The sequence below is a fragment of the Cydia splendana genome, chromosome 24 (assembly GCF_910591565.1).
Source record: "Cydia splendana chromosome 24, ilCydSple1.2, whole genome shotgun sequence".
Lineage (NCBI taxonomy): Eukaryota > Metazoa > Arthropoda > Insecta > Lepidoptera > Tortricidae > Cydia > Cydia splendana.
Window position 1 is genome coordinate 9,599,018 of NC_085983.1, and position 20,043 is coordinate 9,619,060.

Sequence of the window (20,043 nt, forward strand, 5' to 3'; positions counted from 1 at the left end):
ATTTAAATTAAGGTATCTTACACTTAACTATCTTGTTTGACCACAGACAACTGAACTAACAAGTATTCGTGGCTATAGTTCATTTCTAACTTATGAAAGCAAAAGAATGTAAATAATCGCATGATTCATAATTGTTACAGTATACCGAATGTGGCCTGTAACATGAGCAAAAAATTTAACTGTAGGCTGTACTTCTGATCAACATTTGTTCAGCGGCTTTTAAAAATAACTTGTGGTTTGATTTTTAATACTCTTTAAAGTTTATTCTATGACGCAATGTATTGCGAATTTTGTTATGTTTAAAGCGTGACAAGCAACGTCAATCACAATGATATGGCGTGGCGATGGCGTCCATGGAAAACAATATTTATTTTGAATGAAAAATAGGGAGTCTAAATACTTCATAATTTTTGAAAGTTGTTGAACAAAAGTGTCACCGTTTGAGGAGTACAATCTGTTTTAATGATTTGCTCGTGTTACAGGCCACATCCGGTATTTGCCATGACTCATTTTTCAAAAGTGGTTTTCATGAAAAATACACGTCAAGATTGTTTGCCTTCTTTCTAATGCTAAAAAGAACTATAGATGGCGCTAAGACGAACTGTCAAACTTAGCCCTTTGACCGTCAGACGTCAACTGACGCGCGCGGCTACATCCCAATATCAACCTACAACGTTCACAATGGCGTACCATGCACGATTAGTAGGTTTGAATTCACTAAACTGCAAAACGTAATTCAAGACCAAAAAAAGTAAGACAATGTTGCCACTGCAATAATTTGTTTGTAAAGTAGTAAATTCCTTTTGATAAATAATCACGCTAAGATAATTTATTTATTAGTAATTTTACTCCTACGGTTTAAAAAAGTACTTTTATTTACTTATTTTTACATAAATACAAGACGCGCTAGTAAAAAGTGGCAACATTTTCTTACTTTTTTTGGTCTTGAATTACGTTTTGCAGTATAGATGCCGCTGTAATCATTTCGTCAGGGATTAAAAACTTTAGATTTTAAATTTTTTTAACTCTTCTCTGCAATACAGAATATTTGTGTAGTATAATTGTGTCGCTTAATTTCAAACTCGGGTAAATCCATTCGACCCTCTGAGCAAATATCTACCCTATTACCTTTTCTAAATACCAAAATGGCATAATCTGACAAATGGATTTACCCGAGTTTGAAGTTAAAGGTGACAGTCCATTTCCAACGACAGCAGCACTACCATTCATTTTACTATGGAAATTGACAATAACACCGACGCGTTCGTACTAGTATAGTTCGTTTTTTTTAGCATTAGAAATAAGGTAAACAATCTTGATGTGTCTTTTAATTGAAAAACACATTTTAAAAATAAGTTACGGCAAATATGTAACAAATATGAATCTAATATGATCATTTATATTCTTCTGCTTTCATAAGTAATAGTTACTGATTTTTAAAAAGGGTTTTCAACTAAAAGACATGTCAAGATCGCTTACCTTCTTTCAAGTTCTTTCTAATGCTAAAAAAAACGAACTATAGTGCAGCTGCGGTCAGAAATGGAATGTTACCCTAAGTGACTCAATTATATATTTAACTACGATTTCTTGTTCGATCTCATAATTCTTATTAGTCTACTTGTCTGTGGTGCAACTTATACAATAATTCATTTGGTCTGTACATACCTACTTAAATACTATCTTCATTTTCGTTCATTTTAAACAGTTGGTTTTGATTTCATTAACACAAGTAGGTAACAAAATTACCTGTCTAACCGACATAGGTACGACAAGAAGTTTTCTTTATCAAATTAGATAAAAAAAAACCTAGAAAACCACCACCAACGAACAAAAAAAATCCAAATACCATTAAAAGAACTTGTTCAAAAGTAAAGTTCGACGTTAAACTTTTCGGGAATCCTGTTTTTAACCCTTTACCGCTTAGAGGATATAACCAAACGGAGTAGCCATTAACAGGCGTTCCCCTCTGTCGAAAATAGGCGTCCAATGGTCATACACATTGTATGGACTGACGTTTATCTGACATGGCTATTTTTACGTTACGTATACATTTGACGAGCCCCTCCCCCGCAAAAATCGGCATGTTTTGTACCGAAAATAACAGACAAGGCGTCTCCGTTTGGTTATATCCTCTAAGCTTTACCGCATACGAAGCCGTATATGGCGGATATGATATTCAACTCTATTGACGGCTATTCAAGTTCAAATTTAAACAAATATTTTTTATTACACGCAGTAAGGGGTTAAAGATAGTATGTATTGTTCGTTTAGGAACTACTTGCATCTTATATGGCGTAGCCAAAATGACAACCGATTATCGATGTAGTGCATAATTATTTTCCATCGTATTTTCACGGAAACGTACGAACGCGTCTTGCTGTTTCAGTCATTCTCGGCACAAAAAGTACTGAGGTTGACTGAAGTAGCATGACAAATACGAACGTTTCCGAGAAAATGCGATAGCAAACAATTATACCTTCGTTTTCATCATATTAACAAAGCATCTGTCTTGTCTTTTCTTACCACATATAATGATACGAGAAGGACATATAGTGACCGTATGCATTCATCCACGCGTTGGGACTTAAACTTGACATTGACACTTCACATTAAAGCAGGTGCTGCCGCCTAATTTTCACACGCTACATAGTGCGTTTCAGGTTCTGCCATCTTGTGGCGCAAGTTAGAAACTTAAGCTTGACATTTAAATTGCACGCTAATAAACAGGGGGCTCTTGTACTGGGCAGTACACCTACAGTTCATACAATTGGCCAAAAATGGTAATTTAAGCGATTAAAAGACGCGACACAAGATGGCAGCCGCAATCAAGATGGCGGCCGGTAACAAAGATGGCGCCGAGCACGGTAATACGTCACTGGGGTACAGGTTAGGCGGCATCGCCTCTTCGCCACCTTTGCAATATTCACCGCGGCTCTGAAATACGAAATAAAAATAAAATCAAAATTCAAAATATATTTATTTCAAGAAATAATTATATCAATGTTTTTTAATGATATAGGAGGCAAACGAGCAGACGAATCGGCCGATGGTAAGGGATTACTGTCACCCATGGATACCCGAGACACCAGAGGGGTTGTAAGTGCTTTGCCGGAATTTAAGATGGGAGTAGATACGTTATTTTAAAATGTGAATAGAAAGAAAAAATTATAACCTGCCAGCCACGATCAGTTTGACAGTTGACCCCGTGTTGTTCGCAAATGGCGGGCATCTTTCTCTGTCACTAATTACGCCATAATTGGAGTAAAAGAGAAAGATGCCCGCAATTTGCGAACTTCGGTGTTCGCGGTAGACCCTCTGTGCGTATCTGTTTATTGTTAAACCTCTGCTATTTAGTTGACAGAGCAGCAGGCTGGTATTCCGGCGTCGCGAGTTCGACTTTTTTTTTCATTTTTCTTCAATGGGGTTGGCAATTGTCAAAGGTTTGCATAGATGGCGCCATCATAGCTTGCCCCTTTTTCTATGAGATTTGACTTAAGGCTTCGTCACACAGGCGCGTTTTTCGGGCGGGGCGTGAGCTGGGCGCGCCGCTTTTACATATAAATCGCTCACGCCCCGGCCGGAAAACGCACCTGGGTGACGAAACCTTTAAAGGGCCTCCAGGGCATAAAATTCCATTAAAAAAACAATAATTTGACACAATTCTAGGGATTGACAGGGCAAGATATGCTGGCGCCGTCTGCTAAATACCGACCGGCCAACCCCATTCTAAGCATAGGGTAGTATTACAAACCTTGAACTCGGCGCCGCACACCTCCCTACAGGGCGGGCAGACCACGCCACCTTTGTGGAGCCAGCCCCTCTTTATTATACGGATCTACACCGCTCCGCGTGGCAACAGGTGTTCGAGTGTCACTCGTAGGGTAACACACTAACATACAAACCTTGAACTCGGCGCCGCACACCTCCCTACAGGGCGGGCAGACCACGCCACCTTTGTGGAGCCAGCCCCTCTTTATTATACGGATCTACACCGCCCCGCGTGGCAACAGGTGTTCGAGTGTCACTCGTAGGGTAACACACTAACATACAAACCTTGAACTCGGCGCCGCACACCTCCCTACAGGGCGGGCAGACCACGCCACCTTTGTGGAGCCAGCCCCTCTTTATTATACGGATCTACACCGCCCCACGTGGCAACAGGTGTTCGAGTGTCACTCGTAGGGTAACACACTAACATACAAACCTTGAACTCGGCGCCGCACACCTCCCTACAGGGCGGGCAGACCACGCCACCTTTGTGGAGCCAGCCCCTCTTTATTATACGGATCTGCAGCACCTGCCCCGCGTGAAAGCAGGTGTAGGAGTAGTTGCCCACCTGAAAGAAACACGCCATTAGTGGTACCTGTAGCAATTAGCCTCATGCATGAAGTTTATATTTGAACGAAATATTTTTTATTCGGATGTTTGTTGCCGTTATTATAATATATATAATGTTACAAATGCATTTCCGTTATTAAATTATCATTTAATTGTTTAAAATAATAAATAAAAAGTACAAAATTTGCCCGCGAAAAGCTAGTGAGCGAAATGCAACGCCATTAGTCGAAACGCCATGTGACGTCACTCGTTTCAACAAATTGTTAAGACCAACCAAGAGTGAAAGAGATGGCATTATGACCTGACTCGCCACTAAGTAGCAAACGTCAGTTGCGTTCACACCGAGTGACGACATCAGTTCTGTCGAATTCGCGCCAAAAATTATGAGCGTTTCAACCGCAATATTATGGGAAGGTTTATAAAAGTATTTTTATTTTTTCCGGTGTTCAAACGATATAAATAATGATAAAAGAAATTAAAAAAAAGTCATGCATGAGGCTAATCATTATATAAGACTATACGGTGTCCCACTGCTGGGCAAAGGTCTCCCCATTGATGTAAAATATAATTTTCTAAAAAGAAGAATGTTTTCACGAAGCACATGGTACTTGTAGTAAAACTTGTAAATAAAATAAATAAATATAAACACAGAATAAATAATACTACTACCGTACAGAAAGGACACATCCTACAAAATCGAATTTTAACAGCGATTCAGGGACGAACCATGCTGTGTCTTTCTAATGTATGGCACTATCCCTTTCGGCTATTTAGGGTTGTCAAAATTCAAGTGATTATCTTATCTGTGGTCGTGCACGCAAAAGGACGTCAAGTTGTGTCAACCCTAATAATTGCTCGGAGCAATGCTGAGCCGAACGGAGCCGAGTTTGCCCGAAGGGAGGAGTGTCTCCCCACAGGTATAATTACCACAATATGCAGGCGTCCGCTTTCGCACTTATACTTGTAGCACCCGGAGCCCCAGTGCTGCCATTCTCGTATCTGGAAGGAACAACATAATTTATTTATTTACATCATTTACGGTTACTTATAGATTTATACAGGATGGGTCTGAAATACAGATGTAGTTCATAATTATTTTCCTTCGTATTTGTACATAGTTAGACCAAGAAAAATCTTCAGCGATTATGATAGCCCACGCAGTGCAAGTGTTATTTTAAACGTCAAACTTCTATGAAATTATGACGTTTATATAATACTTGCGTGGGCTATCAAAATCGCTGCAGACTTTTGGTCTAACTATGTACAAATACGAAGGAAAATAATCTATTTTATAACGTGTCGTGCTATTTCAGTCAGTCTCGGTACAAAGAGTATTGAGGTTGACTGAAGTAGCATGACAAATACGAACGTTTCCGAGAAAATACGATGGAAAGCAATTATGCACTACATATGTATTCAACCAACTTGAACCGTGCGATGCTATGCACTTATTAGTAGGCACGAGTGTAGAGAAATATAGTACAGACAACCGACCGGAAAGTCTAATGCTCAACAACATAAGACTTTCCGGTCGGTGCTACATCTATTGTCACTTGACAGTACTACTACTGCTACTTAAAATACTGATAATTCCGCTACTCGATGCTAGATGTCGACTATGAAAATACTAATCTTTTTGGTACCAAAACTGATGTATAAATAAATAAATAAATATTATAGGACATTCTTACACAGATTGACTAAGTCCCACAGTAAGCTCAAGAAGGCTTGTGTTGAGGGTACTCAGACAACGATATATATAATATATAAATACTTAAATACATAGAAAACAACCATGACTCAGGAACAAATATCTATGTCATCACACAAATAAATGCCCTTACTGGGATTCGAACCCAGGACCATCGGCTTCACAGGCAGGGTCACTACCCACTAGGCCAGACCGGTCGTCAAAACGTATGTATGGAGTGAGCACTCTTGTCTTGCTATATTTCTCTATGCAAATACGAACGCTTCCGAGAAAATACGATGGAAAACAATTATGCTCTCCATCTTTATTCAACCAACTTGAACCGTGCGATGCTTTGCATTTATTAGTAGGCACGAGTAATAACTTACAGTCACAAACGATAACTTTCACTTCACACGGTTAATATAAAAACCGGGCAAGTGCGAGTCGGACTCGCGCACGAAGGGTTCCGTACCATAATGCAAAAAAAAAGCAAAAAAAAAACGGTCACCCATCCAAGTACTGACCACTCCCGACGTTGCTTAACTTTGGTCAAAAATCACGTTTGTTGTATGGGAGCCCCATTTAAATCTTTATTTTATTCTGTTTTTAGTATTTGTTGTTATAGCGGCAATAGAAATACATCATCTGTGAAAATTTCAACTGTCTAGCTATCACGGTTCGTGAGATACAGCCTGGTGACAGACGGACGGACGGACGGACGGACGGACGGACGGACGGACGGACAGCGAAGTCTTAGTAATAGGGTCCCGTTTTACCCTTTGGGTACGGAACCCTAAAAAGCATACCTGAGCGTTTCTTTAATTCTTTGCCATTTTTATATATTGTGACCTTTTTTGCCACTTTTGTGTTATTTCTAGTCAGGATCGCGAGCCCTTTTCATCCTTGTAGGAGAAAAAAAGTGTCCTAAAATTTTCATACATTTTTCAAACTTTCCTTTTTGTTACCGCCATACAAAGTGTATGGGGAAATGGTAACACAATAGGAAAAACTGGGACATTTTTAGGGTTCCGTACCCAAAGGGTAAAACGGGACCCTATTACTAAGACTCCGCTGTCCGTCCGTCCGTCCGTCTGTCACCAGGCTGTATCTCACGAACCATGATAGTAAATTTTCACAGATGATGTATTTCTGTTGCCGCTATAACAACAAATACTAAAAAGTACGGAACCCACGGTGGGCGAGTCCGACTCGCACTTGTCCGGTTTTTTTATCCCATTAGGATCGAAAGAGCTCGTGATTCTGAGTAGAAATAACACAAAAGTGGCAAAAAAGGTCACAATAAATAAAAATCGCAAAAAATAAAAGAAACTCACCTAACTATACTAAATAAATATTTCATGAGGCGTAAGCAGGATTATTAAAGTAGATAACCAATTTATAACTTCACACTTTTTAGCGTTTTCAAAAACCAAATTGCGTTTTTGGCAAAATACAAAAGGAATTAGCGTTCAGCTGTGTTTGCGTCACTCAGTTGCGTACCTCGAATATATCACCCGTGATCCAGTCCCACAAGCCCTGTGTGTCAGAACTCAAAGTCACTCCTTAGGACCCTTAGGTAATGCACAGAATAAATAATAGTACTAGGTACAGAAGACTCATTCTCCAACAAAACGCGTCTGTTAAGATCAGGACAGATATGACCGCTAGGTGGCGACAGCGCGCGGCTTATGGCTAGCCATCAAAATTGGTGTGGGACGGATGTACTTGTAACTAACTGTTGCAAAGCGATGAAATCGCGGAGTGAGCCACGCCTGGTATAGGTACAATGAGGGATATTCGGTTTGACTTCAAAAAGTCGTCTCGAATTTTTTTCTGTTTTTTACTCATTTATGTTAAATATACGTACGTGAGTGACCTGTTTGAATATATTTTACAGTACATGTGGCGCTACTTTCCCGCACTAGTGCGGGAATGAGCACTTTCCGTGCCTATGTCGAAAGTTTAAAGGACCATATGTATTGTAAAACTTTGTACCTACGTTACACGTGCGAATAGGTAATTCGCAACTCGTGTCAATTTAAAACACACTCCCTTCGGTCGTGTTTTAAAATCCGCCACTCGTTGTGAATTTCCTACATTTCGCACTATGTATTGTAATGTACTACTTATAGTTCGTTTTTTTTTAGCATTAGAAAAAGATTACGCGATCTTGACGTGTCTGAATGTAAACGCTTTAAAAAAAACCCGGCCAAGTGCGAGTCGGACTCGCACACGAAGGGTTCCGTAACATTATCTATAAAAACGGTCACCCATCCAAGTACTGACCCCGCCTGACGTTGCTTAACTTCGGTCAAAAATCACGTTTGTTGTATGGGAGCCCCACTTAAATCTTTATTTTATTCTGTTTTTAGTATTTGTTGTTATAACGGCAACAGAAATACATCATCTGTGAATTAATACATACAGCCTGGTGACAGACGGACGGACAGACAGCGGAGTCTTAGTAATAGGGTCCCGTTTTACCCTTTGGGTACGGAACCCTAAAAAAACAACGGGTTGCACTCCGGGAGTGCCGACAGAAGTGAAAACTCAATGACTAGTCCAAAATGTCTGCCGCACTATGTATAATTGACCCATCCTCCTTTCTATCAATGATCTTTTGTAAAAGATCATTGCCTTTCTATTTAAAAACTTTAGTTCCGAAATTGCTGGTCAGTGAGCTTGTTTAAAATTCGAAATTCAAATTAGTAGCGTTCATTGTTTAAAGTTCGAAATTCAAATTTGTAGCGTTAATTGTTTAAAATTCGAATAGAAATTGTAAAGTTACCATGCAGACCTCGCATCTAAATATATTTGGTCATGATATTTTGAGTTTTATTGACCAGTACTAGAGTTCACTTTTATTAGCGATTTAATCAAGATGTAGCTTTATTGAATTATATTTGAGCGCTATAAAGTTAGAATGTAACTGTGAGATCCTCGTATTTCAGCCCGTACAGGATTAGAACATTGAGCTTTATTGCTTAATATAAAAGTCCAGTTTTAAATAATTGACCCCATTATGATACGTTATGACTAAAGTTCTTTGGTGAATAAAAACGAAACAGCAGGCTTAGGCATACATTTTCGCCGCGCGATAGAAAGAGAGGGTTACGCGTTACGCCTTACGCTGTCTCGAGTTTATCATTTTTTCCCCACCTCAAAAAGTGCTCAGCGTCGCTAAAGAAGTTTTCACTTCAAAAATTAGTAACTATTACTTATGAAAGCAAAAGAATGTAAACTAGTAGTTCGCCGCGAACTGAGAACTCGCGGTTCGCCAAAAAGATCAACTGAATGCACTGCTACTTAGTCGTTAAAGGATCGAAAACCGCGTGCGATTTATTGCAAGATCTGTGGAGCCGGGTAATTGATAAATTTAAGTCACCATAGAGATTAAAATAAACTGTATCTGTGGTCAGGGTTGGGCAAAATACTGGCTTCCACGTATTTCAAATACAAATTACAAAATACATTTTTAAAAGTATTTGAAATACCAAATACAAACTACTTTGGTGACTGGTATTTGAAATACAAAATACAAATTACAGTGTTTAAAATAATGTATTTCAAATACAAAATACAAAATACTTTTAATTTTTTTTTGTTTAATCATTTAGTTTTTTAGGGTTCCGTACCCAAAGGGTAAAACGGGACCCTATTACTAAGACCCCGCTGTCCGTCCGTCCGTCCGTCCGTCCATCTGTCACCGGGCTGTATCTCACGAACCGTGATAGCTAGACAGTTGAAATTTTCACAGATGATGTATTTCTGTTGCCGCTATAACAACAAATACTAAAAACAGAATAAAATAAAGATTTAAGTGGGGCTCCCATACAACAAACGTGATTTTTGACCGAAGTTAAGCAACGACCGTCTTTTTTTGCCGTTTTTTTGCATTATGGTACGGAACCCTACGTGCGCGAGTCCGACTCGCACTTGGCCGGTTTTTAACGAATATCCTTTCCTAAAAACTTATAGGGTCATTGTGCTTGTTTTCGTCCAGCTCTAGTTTTCTTCCACTTGACGAAATTTGAATAGGTATAAACCTACACTGCTGCACAAATTTGGACTGATTTCAATCCTTAGCTAAACAATATATCTGTCTACATATAAAAATTATATTTGGCAAATAGTAAATTAAAAATGAAATATATTATTTGCTAATCTGTCAAGTGGTCGAAAACAAGAGCATGGACGGAAACTACTGCAATGACCCTATCCCCTGGCTGTTGACGAAAAGTTCCGCGCAGAATAGCTCGCGCATTGTACCTACATATTTGTACCTCGTACATTATATTTAAAAAAACGTTCCATTTTAGGATCAAAGAATTTAATAAAAAAATGTATTTTGTAGAAATGTATTTTGAAGCTTAAAGTATTTGAAATACAAAATACATGTGAGTGCAGTATTTGAAATACCAAATACAAAATACTTTTCCAGGTAGTATTTGAAATACAAATACAAAATACTAAAATGTATTTCAAATACGTATTTCAAATACATGTTATTGAAATACTGCCCAACCCTGTCTGTGGTAAGCGTAATCTTTCTAGTCAAATGTGCAAATACTAATATTATGTTTATCTTGTTTCGTTTTTATCTTGCTAATTATTTCAAAATCTTAAATTAAAAATCTATACTATAAATGTGTAAACCGAGTACTTTAATTTGATACCAAACTCGACCATACTTTCTTGCAATTAAAATGACCAGAATAGCAAGACCCCTCACAAATAGCTTTTTAGCATTTTAAGCTCTTCTAGCTCAATATCCTCTTGATCGATCCAGCTCAAAATTTACTGACTAAAATATAATACCCTCAACTATACGTTCACCCAATTTCATTTAAATTAGAACAAATTTACTTAAGTTATTGTGTATAAAACTATCATCTGATAGTTTAGCTTAAAAACATCGAAATGCCGGGACGTGCCAGCCGCGTGTCCCAATTTGAATGTAAGAACTTCACTTCGCTTCGCTCGCTCGTTCGATACTTAATAGTACATGATTCATAATTGTTACATATTTGCCATGATTTATTGTTTAAAAGTGTTTTTAAATAAAAAGACAGGTCAAGATTGTTTATGTGTACCTTGTTTCTAATGCTAAAAAACGAACTATATTTCGTTAACCCGCTCACCCACTGTCATTGTTATTTGTATGGAACTTTTACAACTACATACTTTACAATAGGTACTTTTTGAACGGACCTGTCGGCAAGACTTCTGCTCCCAAACTCGATCGCTGTGGTCGAAGCACTTGGAGTGAGCCCCGTAGTTCTCCAGCGCGAAGTTAACGTCAGTCTCTGTAACAATAACATTACGTATGAAATGATATTGTACCATTTAATTATACTCTGTATCTTTAGGTATTTAAATAAAAGTAAACAAATAATTTGTATTTGTACATTTTCGGGTAGTTATAACATTTATTGGTTAACCAGCCAAATACAAAACCGCGGGATCTGTCACTGAACGACCTGACTTTAACCTACATTATTTGATCGTGTAATGTTTTCATCTACCTTCAACTGGCTTAAGGAGCCATTTGAGGGTAGATTTTGTTTACTTTTATTTAAATACCTAAAGATGACTATAGGCAGGCGTTCTGCTTTTTAGCCCATAGGCCAGAGACTTAGATCGTTTTCACATTGTCCGATCCAATATAGCATGTCGAAAAAAAGAAAAAAAAAAGAGGTAGTAAAATGTAAAAAATTACATTTTACTACCTCCGTATTGACATATGGTGCTGTATGGACTTGTGTTTATACTAACTGTTCGGAACTCCGTAAGCGCGATGTAGGAAACGCTAACGCCATCTGTTAGAATATCGTGGTACGACGTTGAGACGCCACAGACTTACTGGGTGTGTTTTCGTCATACTCGCAGCGGCTGCCTCTGATGAGGACACTCTTGTGTCTTACTCCTACAGATAAGGACAGTAGTCCGCGAGAGACACGGAGCCTCCGTAGTGACATATGGTGATTGGACTTGTGTTTATAGTAACTGTCATTCGGAACTCCGTAAGCGCGATGTAGGAAACGCTAACGCCATCTGTCAGAATTTCGTGGAACGACGTTGAGACGCCACAGACTTACTGGGTGTGTTTTCGTCATACTCGCAGCGACTGCCTCTGATAAGCACGCTCTTGTGCCGCCACGTGAACTCCTGCAGATAAGGACAGTAGTCCGCGAGAGACACGGAGCCTCCGTAGTGACATATGGTGCTTGGACTTGTGTTTATAGTAGCTGTCATTAGGAACTCCGTAAGCTCGATGAACGCTAACGCCATCTGTTAGAATATCGTGGAACGACGTTGAGACGCCACAGACTTACTGGGTGTGTTTTCGCCATACTCGCAGCGACTGCCTCGTATAAGTACGCTCTTGTGCCGCCACGTGAACTCCTGCAGATAAGGACAGTAGTCAGCGAGAGACACGGAGCCTCCGTAGTGACATATGGTGCTTGGACTTGTGTTTATAGTAACTGTCATTCGGAACTCCGTAAGCGCGATGTAGGAAACGCTAACGCCATCTGTCAGAATATCGTGGTACGACGTTGAGACGCCACAGACTTACTGGGTGTGTTTTCGCCATACTCGCAGCGACTGCCTCTGATAAGCACGCTCTTGTGCCGCCACGTGAACTCCTGCAGATAAGGACAGTAGTCCGCGAGAGACACGGAGCCTCCGTAGTGACATATGGTGCTTGGACTTGTGTTTATAGTAACTGTCATTCGGAACTCCGTAAGCGCGATGTAGGAAACGCTAACGCCATCTGTCAGAATATCGTGGTACGACGTTGAGACGCCACAGACTTACTGGGTGTGTTTTCGCCATACTCGCAGCGACTGCCTCTGATAAGCACGCTCTTGTGCCGCCACGTGAACTCCTGCAGATAAGGACAGTAGTCCGCGAGAGACACGGAGCCTCCGTAGTGACATATGGTGCTTGGACTTGTGTTTATAGTAGCTGTCATTAGGAACTCCGTAAGCTCGATGAACGCTAACGCCATCTGTTAGAATATCGTGGAATGACGTTGAGACGCCACAGACTTACTGGGTGTGTTTTCGCCATACTCGCAGCGACTGCCTCTGATAAGTACGCTCTTGTGCCGCCACGTGAATTCCTGCAGATAAGGACAGTAGTCCGCGAGAGACACGGAGCCTCCATAGTGAGATATGGTGCTTGGACTTGTGTTTATAGTAACTGTCATTTGGAACTCCGTAAGCGCGATGTAGGAAACGCTAACGCCATCTGTTAGAATATCGTGGAACGACGTTGAGACGCCACAGACTTACTCGCAGCGACTGCCTCTGATAAGCACGCTCTTGTGCCGCCACGTGAACTCCTGCAGATAAGGACAGTAGTCCGCGAGAGACACGGAGCCTCCGTAGTGACATATGGTGCTTGGACTTGTGTTTATAGTAGCTGTCATTAGGAACTCCGTAAGCTCGATGAACGCTAACGCCATCTGTTAGAATATCGTGGAATGACGTTGAGACGCCACAGACTTACTGGGTGTGTTTTCGTCATACTCGCAGCGACTGCCTCTGATAAGTACGCTCTTGTGCCGCCACGTGAATTCCTGCAGATAAGGACAGTAGTCCGCGAGAGACACGGAGCCTCCATAGTGAGATATGGTGCTTGGACTTGTGTTTATAGTAACTGTCATTTGGAACTCCGTAAGCGCGATGTAGGAAACGCTAACGCCATCTGTCAGAATATCGTGGTACGACGTTGAGACGCCACAGACTTACTGGGTGTGTTTTCGTCATACTCGCAGCGACTGCCTCTGATAAGCACGCTCTTGTGCCGCCACGTGAACTCCTGCAGATAAGGACAGTAGTCCGCGAGAGACACGGAGCCTCCGTAGTGACATATGGTGCTTGGACTTGTGTTTATAGTAGCTGTCATTAGGAACTCCGTAAGCTCGATGAACGCTAACGCCATCTGTTAGAATATCGTGGAATGACGTTGAGACGCCACAGACTTACTGGGTGTGTTTTCGTCATACTCGCAGCGACTGCCTCTGATAAGCACGCTCTTGTGCCGCCACGTGAACTCCTGCAGATAAGGACAGTAGTCCGCGAGAGACACGGAGCCTCCGTAGTGACATATGGTGCTTGGACTTGTGTTTATAGTAGCTGTCATTAGGAACTCCGTAAGCTCGATGAACGCTAACGCCATCTGTTAGAATATCGTGGAACGACGTTGAGACGCCACAGACTTACTGGGTGTGTTTTCGTCATACTCGCAGCGACTGCCTCGTATAAGTACGCTCTTGTGCCGCCACGTGAACTCCTGCAGATAAGGACAGTAGTCAGCGAGGGACACGGAGCCTCCGTAGTGCGCCTCTTCGCCTGGTGCCACGTTGGGGAGCGTGTCGAAGTGCTGTAAAGTAAAAAGATATAAAATATGTACGTAAATAACTTTACGTCACCCTAGGCCGTAAGTGGGATTTTCTGCCCGCTACGCGAGGAGAAAATCTCACTTCCTGGCCAAGGCAAGACATAAAACTTTAGACAAACCACGGGCGGTAATTCGTAAAGCCCCAGATCGCATATTTATGGCCCTCACCTTCGGTTCGTGCCACAAACACCTTCGATCTGGGGCATTCGCGAATTCACGGCCCTGGGTGTGTAATGTACTATTACAGTACATATGGTGCTACGTTACCGCCCTAGGGCGGGATAAAAAAGCTTTTTTCAAGCAACTATTGGCCCAATAGGTGCGTATGTCAAAAATTTAAAGGGCCATATGTACTGTAAAACGTTTTACAATACACGTGCGTGCAAAGCTAATTTGCAACTGGTGTCGATTTATTGCCATTCGTTCCATTCCCATTCCTTCTTTTTGCACTTGTATCGTAATGTTTAACTATTACTAACCTTTTTTTGTCTGAGTTTGTTTACTTAGAATATGAGGAATAGGGTGTCATTTTTTAAATTTTTCAATGGGCTAACTGAATAGTCAAACGTCAACGTTTGTAACCATAGTTGCCGCATAATGTAATTAATGTAGGTAAAGTCGATAGTTTTAATTTATGACCCATTTTGTACCTTGTCACTGTGACAATATTATGAGGTCTCTAGAGACTTTTATAGGACCGTGCGCGTTGGAGGGTCTGCCATCTTGTGGCCTGAATCGGAAACATATGTGCACATGTACATTGTTAAAGCTCATGCTACCATCTACCGTCCTAGTAGGTAAGTTTCCTTGTGCATAGTAGATTTTGCCATCTTGTGGGCTACATCGGAAGCATAAACGACACATTTACGCCTCGAAAATCTGACGGCTCCTATGCTGCCCCCTATAGTTCATGCACGGAGCTTATATTGATTGTCACTGTGACCAGGTACGAAATGGGTCATAAATTAATACCTTCGACCGTACCTACGGAGTCGTGTACATTAGCTGTTAAATTCGAAGCACGAATTTATCTTCGACTTTACATAAAATGCAATCAATGAATAGTGGCCCTAACCCAACGTTGGATAAATACTTAGTAATATACCACCAGGCGGGCTAGCATAAGTTGCGTTCTCGCGCGCGAGTCCATACTTGAAGTCGCGCTTGATGTATGGAGTCGCGCGCGAGAACGCAACTCATGCTAGCAAGTTTGGTAAGCTCTCGATAATGTTATCATGTACTTTTTTGTAAAACTCGTCATGGACTTCGTTTTCTAGGTTCTCGGGAGTGCGAATTTCGAAAAAAGTCTGAGACCATGGTTATTGAGATTTACGTGGTTTTTAACCCAAGTTTGAGTAAATGTTTAGTAAAATACCTGATAAGGTCTAGGCAATATGTTTTCATGTCGAACAAGGTTACAGAGAACGACAGCATTCTGACTTTAACTGTACTTTTTCGCAAAAGTCATCATGGACATTGTTTTCTATTAGGTTCTTAGGGTTGCAGATTTTGAGACCCATGCGCATTAAGATTCGCGTAAGTTTTTTAAAGATCCTAACCCAAATTTGAATAGATATTTAATAAAATACCTGATAAGCTCTAGGCAATATGTTTTCATGTCGAACAAGGTTACACAGAACAACGGCGGAGCGCCGTGGCGAGCATTCTGTCCTTAGCGGGTCCCCCTTGATGCGCTCACAAAATGGCGCCGGATTTTTACGCCTGAAAAGAAATGTATATAAAATACTAGCTTTTTCCCGCGACTTCGTCTGCGTGGAATTAGTGACAGCAGCTAAAGTAGGCATAGCGCCTGGATAATGCTAATAGCAATAATTCAATTCGCGCATTGCTTACTTCAATTATTAGGCAATTCATTAACTCTTTCAATTCCACCCCCCTTTGCACTCTCTTCTGGGATGATTTCCGACATAAAAACTTCCTTCCCCGGGACTCAAACTATCTATACCAAATTTCAACTAAATCGGTTCAACGGCTTAAGCGTGAAGTAACAGACAGACAGACACACTTTCGCCTTTATAATATTAGTAAGGATTTGTTTGGCAAGTAAAGCCTGACCAGTAATATATGGTCATTGTTAAGAGGGCGCTGTTATTCTCATGTATAGAGTGACAGTTCAGTATAGTATGAAAAAAATAGTTCCAGTGAAATTCCGCAACATGGCGCGTGATCATATATTCATGGTCAGGGTTTAGGTATCGTTTGTCAGTGGATCACAGGCTGTTACAATGATACATTCTGTGACACTTTTCTTTCCGCACAGACTCTATTGACGAAACTTATTTGCCAGACTATGACACGAAAAACTAACAAAATTTTGCTGTTATGCTATGTTAAAAATCCACAGATTAGAAATGCTTCCAACTGTCAGGAACAGTAAAAAAGGCTCTAGTCTATGGTTCATGAAGAATCATGGATTTGGCAAAACTGTATTTCTTGAACGATTGCAGATTGCAGCGCCATCTGCAATGCTTTCCGCGTTTATCCGTATTGTAGGTGACATAAATAAATGCTTTTTAAGGTTCCGTACCCCAAAGGGTAAAAACGGGACCCTATTACTGTCCGTCTGTCCGTCCGGCTGTCTGTCATCAGGCTGTATCTCGTGAACCGTGATAGACTAGACTGTTGAAATTTTCACAGATGATGTATGTATTTCTGTTGCCGCTATAACAACAAATACTAAAAAGTACGGAACCCTCGGTGGCCGAGTCCGACTCGCACTTGTCCGGTTTATTATTACTTATTATAAACCAACTTACTCTTCATATTCCTTTTCAGAGATGCTTGTAAAGATAAATATAGACTTTAATACATATTGCCCGACCCCAAATAATAGGAAAAGGGATGGAAAAGAAGAAGAATACTTATTACCAAAATGTGAATACAGCCCTAATAGTGTTAGACCAAGAAAATGTCATTATTTCATAGAAGTTTGACGTTTAAAATAACACTTGCACGGCGTGGGCTATCAAAATTGCTGCAGACTTTTCTTGGTCTAACTCTATTAATCTTGCAGGTTGTATTTGTACTCGTGCTAAAAATATTTCATGTATAACAATAAATAGTAAAAGACTTTGGTAAAGATAAACCATCATAAAACTACGCGCTCCTCCCTAAACTTACGCTCTAATGTAATCTTATAGATATACAAAAAATAAGTAATAAATATACATACATTATGTAGAGCCTGACCAGTAATATATGATCATTGTCAAGAGGGTGCTGTTATTCTCATGTACAGTCGCCATCAGATATATCGGAGCGGCCAAGGTGTTCACAATATCTGAACACGCGCTCTAACGCCCTGACAATAGAGGCGTGTTCCGATATTTGTGAGCACCTTGGCCGCTCCGATATATCTGATGGCGACTGTATATGGTGATAGTTCAGTACTTGCCTATAGTATGAAAAAAAATGTTCCAGCGAGATTCCGCAACATGGCGCGTGAACATATATTCCTGGTCAGGCTTTACAATTCTCCTCCGAATCGCTAAACTTAAGTGGCAGTGGGCGGGGCACATTGCACGTAGAACCGATGGCCATTGGGGCGGAATGGTTCTCGAGTGGCGACCACGTACAGGAAGGTCGCGGGAGTCCGCTGGATGCGGGTGGCGCAAGACCGGTCATTGTGGCACTCTTTGGGGGAGGCCTATGTCCAGCAGTGGACGTCCTCTGACTGATATGATGATGATGATGAGATAGGTAGTACATATCTAAGCGCAGGTGCTTGGGAAGGGCGTGCAGTTTATAACGGTTTATCTCTACAGACAAGAACTTACTCCGTTTCATTATCCGGGGTATCGCTTGGAAAAGAGAAAAATCTTTCAATTAAGATGTACGACTGTACTACCTACAAAGATAAATATTATAATTATTTCTAAGAATAAAAATAGTGCTTTATGTGTTCAGCCACTGCTTGCACGACGTCGTAGCGAACTGGCAGCCGAGTCCGCGGCCCCAGTCTAAAGGCGCGGCCATTTTGTAGGCAGGCGAGACTACAATACAAGCTGTACCTCAACCTTTGCGTGTTCAGCCACTGCTTGCACGACGTCGTCGCGAACTGGCAGCCGAGTCCGCGGCCCCAGTATAAAGGCGCGGCCACACTGTAGGCAGGCGAGACTACAATACAAGCTGTACCTCAACCTTTGTGCGTTCAGCCACTGCTTGCACGACGTCGTTGCGAACTGGCAGCCGAGTCCGCGGCCCCAGTATAAAGGCGCGGCCACACTGTAGGCAGGCGAGACTACAATACAAGCTGTACCTCAACCTTTGTGCGTTCAGCCACTGCTTGCACGACGTCGTTGCGAACTGGCAGCCGAGTCCGCGGCCCCAGTATAAAGGCGCGGCCACACTGTAGGCAGGCGAGACTACAATACAAGCTGTACCTCAACCTTTGTGCGTTCAGCCACTGCTTGCACGACGTCGTCGCGAACTGGCAGCCGAGTCCGCGGCCCCAGTCTAAAGGCGCTGCCACACTGTAGTCGGCGCGGTACCAGCCCGTGTCCTCCATCAGGGCGAGGGTGATGCGACTGAAGACGGAGTTCTGCGTGTGGGTGCCGGTCATCGCTTCGTTCTGAAAAAGTAAATATTTAATTTAAAAAAAATTGGGGACATCTTACACAGATCGACAAATTTTAAAAAATGTAGGCGCGAAGGGTTTGTCTCCCATAGAAAATTTGAATTTTTTACTGACAAGTTGGGTGTGTTTGAGTATACTTGTCTTTAGTTTTGTTCTATGAGATCTGACTTACTACAAAGGTCACTTGGCCAGCGATGCTGCGTACGCATCTACACGTGGCCCATTGCATAGATGCGTGCTCTCAACCATCGCATGGCCGTCTCGCTGGTCTATCGCTGAAGAGAAGCCATTAGACTATAGGTACACCTCTTCCTACCTCCTATATGTATGCCTCTTTGACATCTATAGACACACACACAGCATAATCACACTTACACTGTACGATTGTTTCCGACTTACGTAAATACATCGTAAATATATTATCTGTTGTGACCTGGACTCCGCCAGAAAATCAGTGCTTTGCTCGAAAGAGCGAAGCGTGCTGTGACTCTTTTGTCCTGCTGCAAGTGCTGCAACGCACACAGTTTGTAACCACTTTTATTAAATTTTACTTTTGTTTTGTACTTGTACAACAAATTCACACATGCGACTTATGCGGCAAGAAGTGCCGTACATAAGCGGAAATGCATTGGCCGTCTCAACCGATCCTGACACAGCGTTGCAACAATCATCCGTCAGGGATGCAGTGGCCATTGACGACTCATTTCTATCTCACTTTTATTAGAGTTAGACCAAGAAAAGTCTGCAGCGGATTTGATAGCCCACGCAGTGCAAGTGTCATTTATACGTCATAATTTCATAGAAGTTTGACGTTTAAAATAACACGTGCACTGCGTGGGCTGTCAAATCCGCTGCAGACCGTTCATGGACTGACTCTAGACTATTTTCTTTGCTAGTGTAATAATTATGTTATTTTTTTCTATTATGATGTTTGTAAACTTATATTGTGTGTCATTGCAGCTGTCAAATAAATGATTTATCTATTTATCTATCTATCTATACTGAC

The 20,043-nt window shown here is 41.3% G+C and overlaps 1 protein-coding gene across 1 annotated transcript in view; it reads right to left on the reverse strand.

Moving 5' to 3' along the window:
- Positions 1 to 1,818: 1,818 nt before the first annotated feature.
- Positions 1,819 to 20,043, reverse strand: part of LOC134802486 (leishmanolysin-like peptidase) — a 157,418-nt gene continuing 139,193 nt past the window's right edge. Inside the window, exons 12-18 of the mRNA XM_063775164.1 lie at positions 18,844 to 19,031; positions 16,030 to 16,162; positions 14,263 to 14,422; positions 11,243 to 11,337; positions 5,266 to 5,337; positions 4,205 to 4,336; positions 1,819 to 2,934 (exon numbers count right to left, since the gene is read on the reverse strand). Of these exons, the coding sequence (XP_063631234.1) occupies positions 2,794 to 2,934; positions 4,205 to 4,336; positions 5,266 to 5,337; positions 11,243 to 11,337; positions 14,263 to 14,422; positions 16,030 to 16,162; positions 18,844 to 19,031 (921 nt within the window). The 3' untranslated portion in view covers positions 1,819 to 2,793. The remainder of the gene's footprint in view (positions 2,935 to 4,204; positions 4,337 to 5,265; positions 5,338 to 11,242; positions 11,338 to 14,262; positions 14,423 to 16,029; positions 16,163 to 18,843; positions 19,032 to 20,043) is intronic.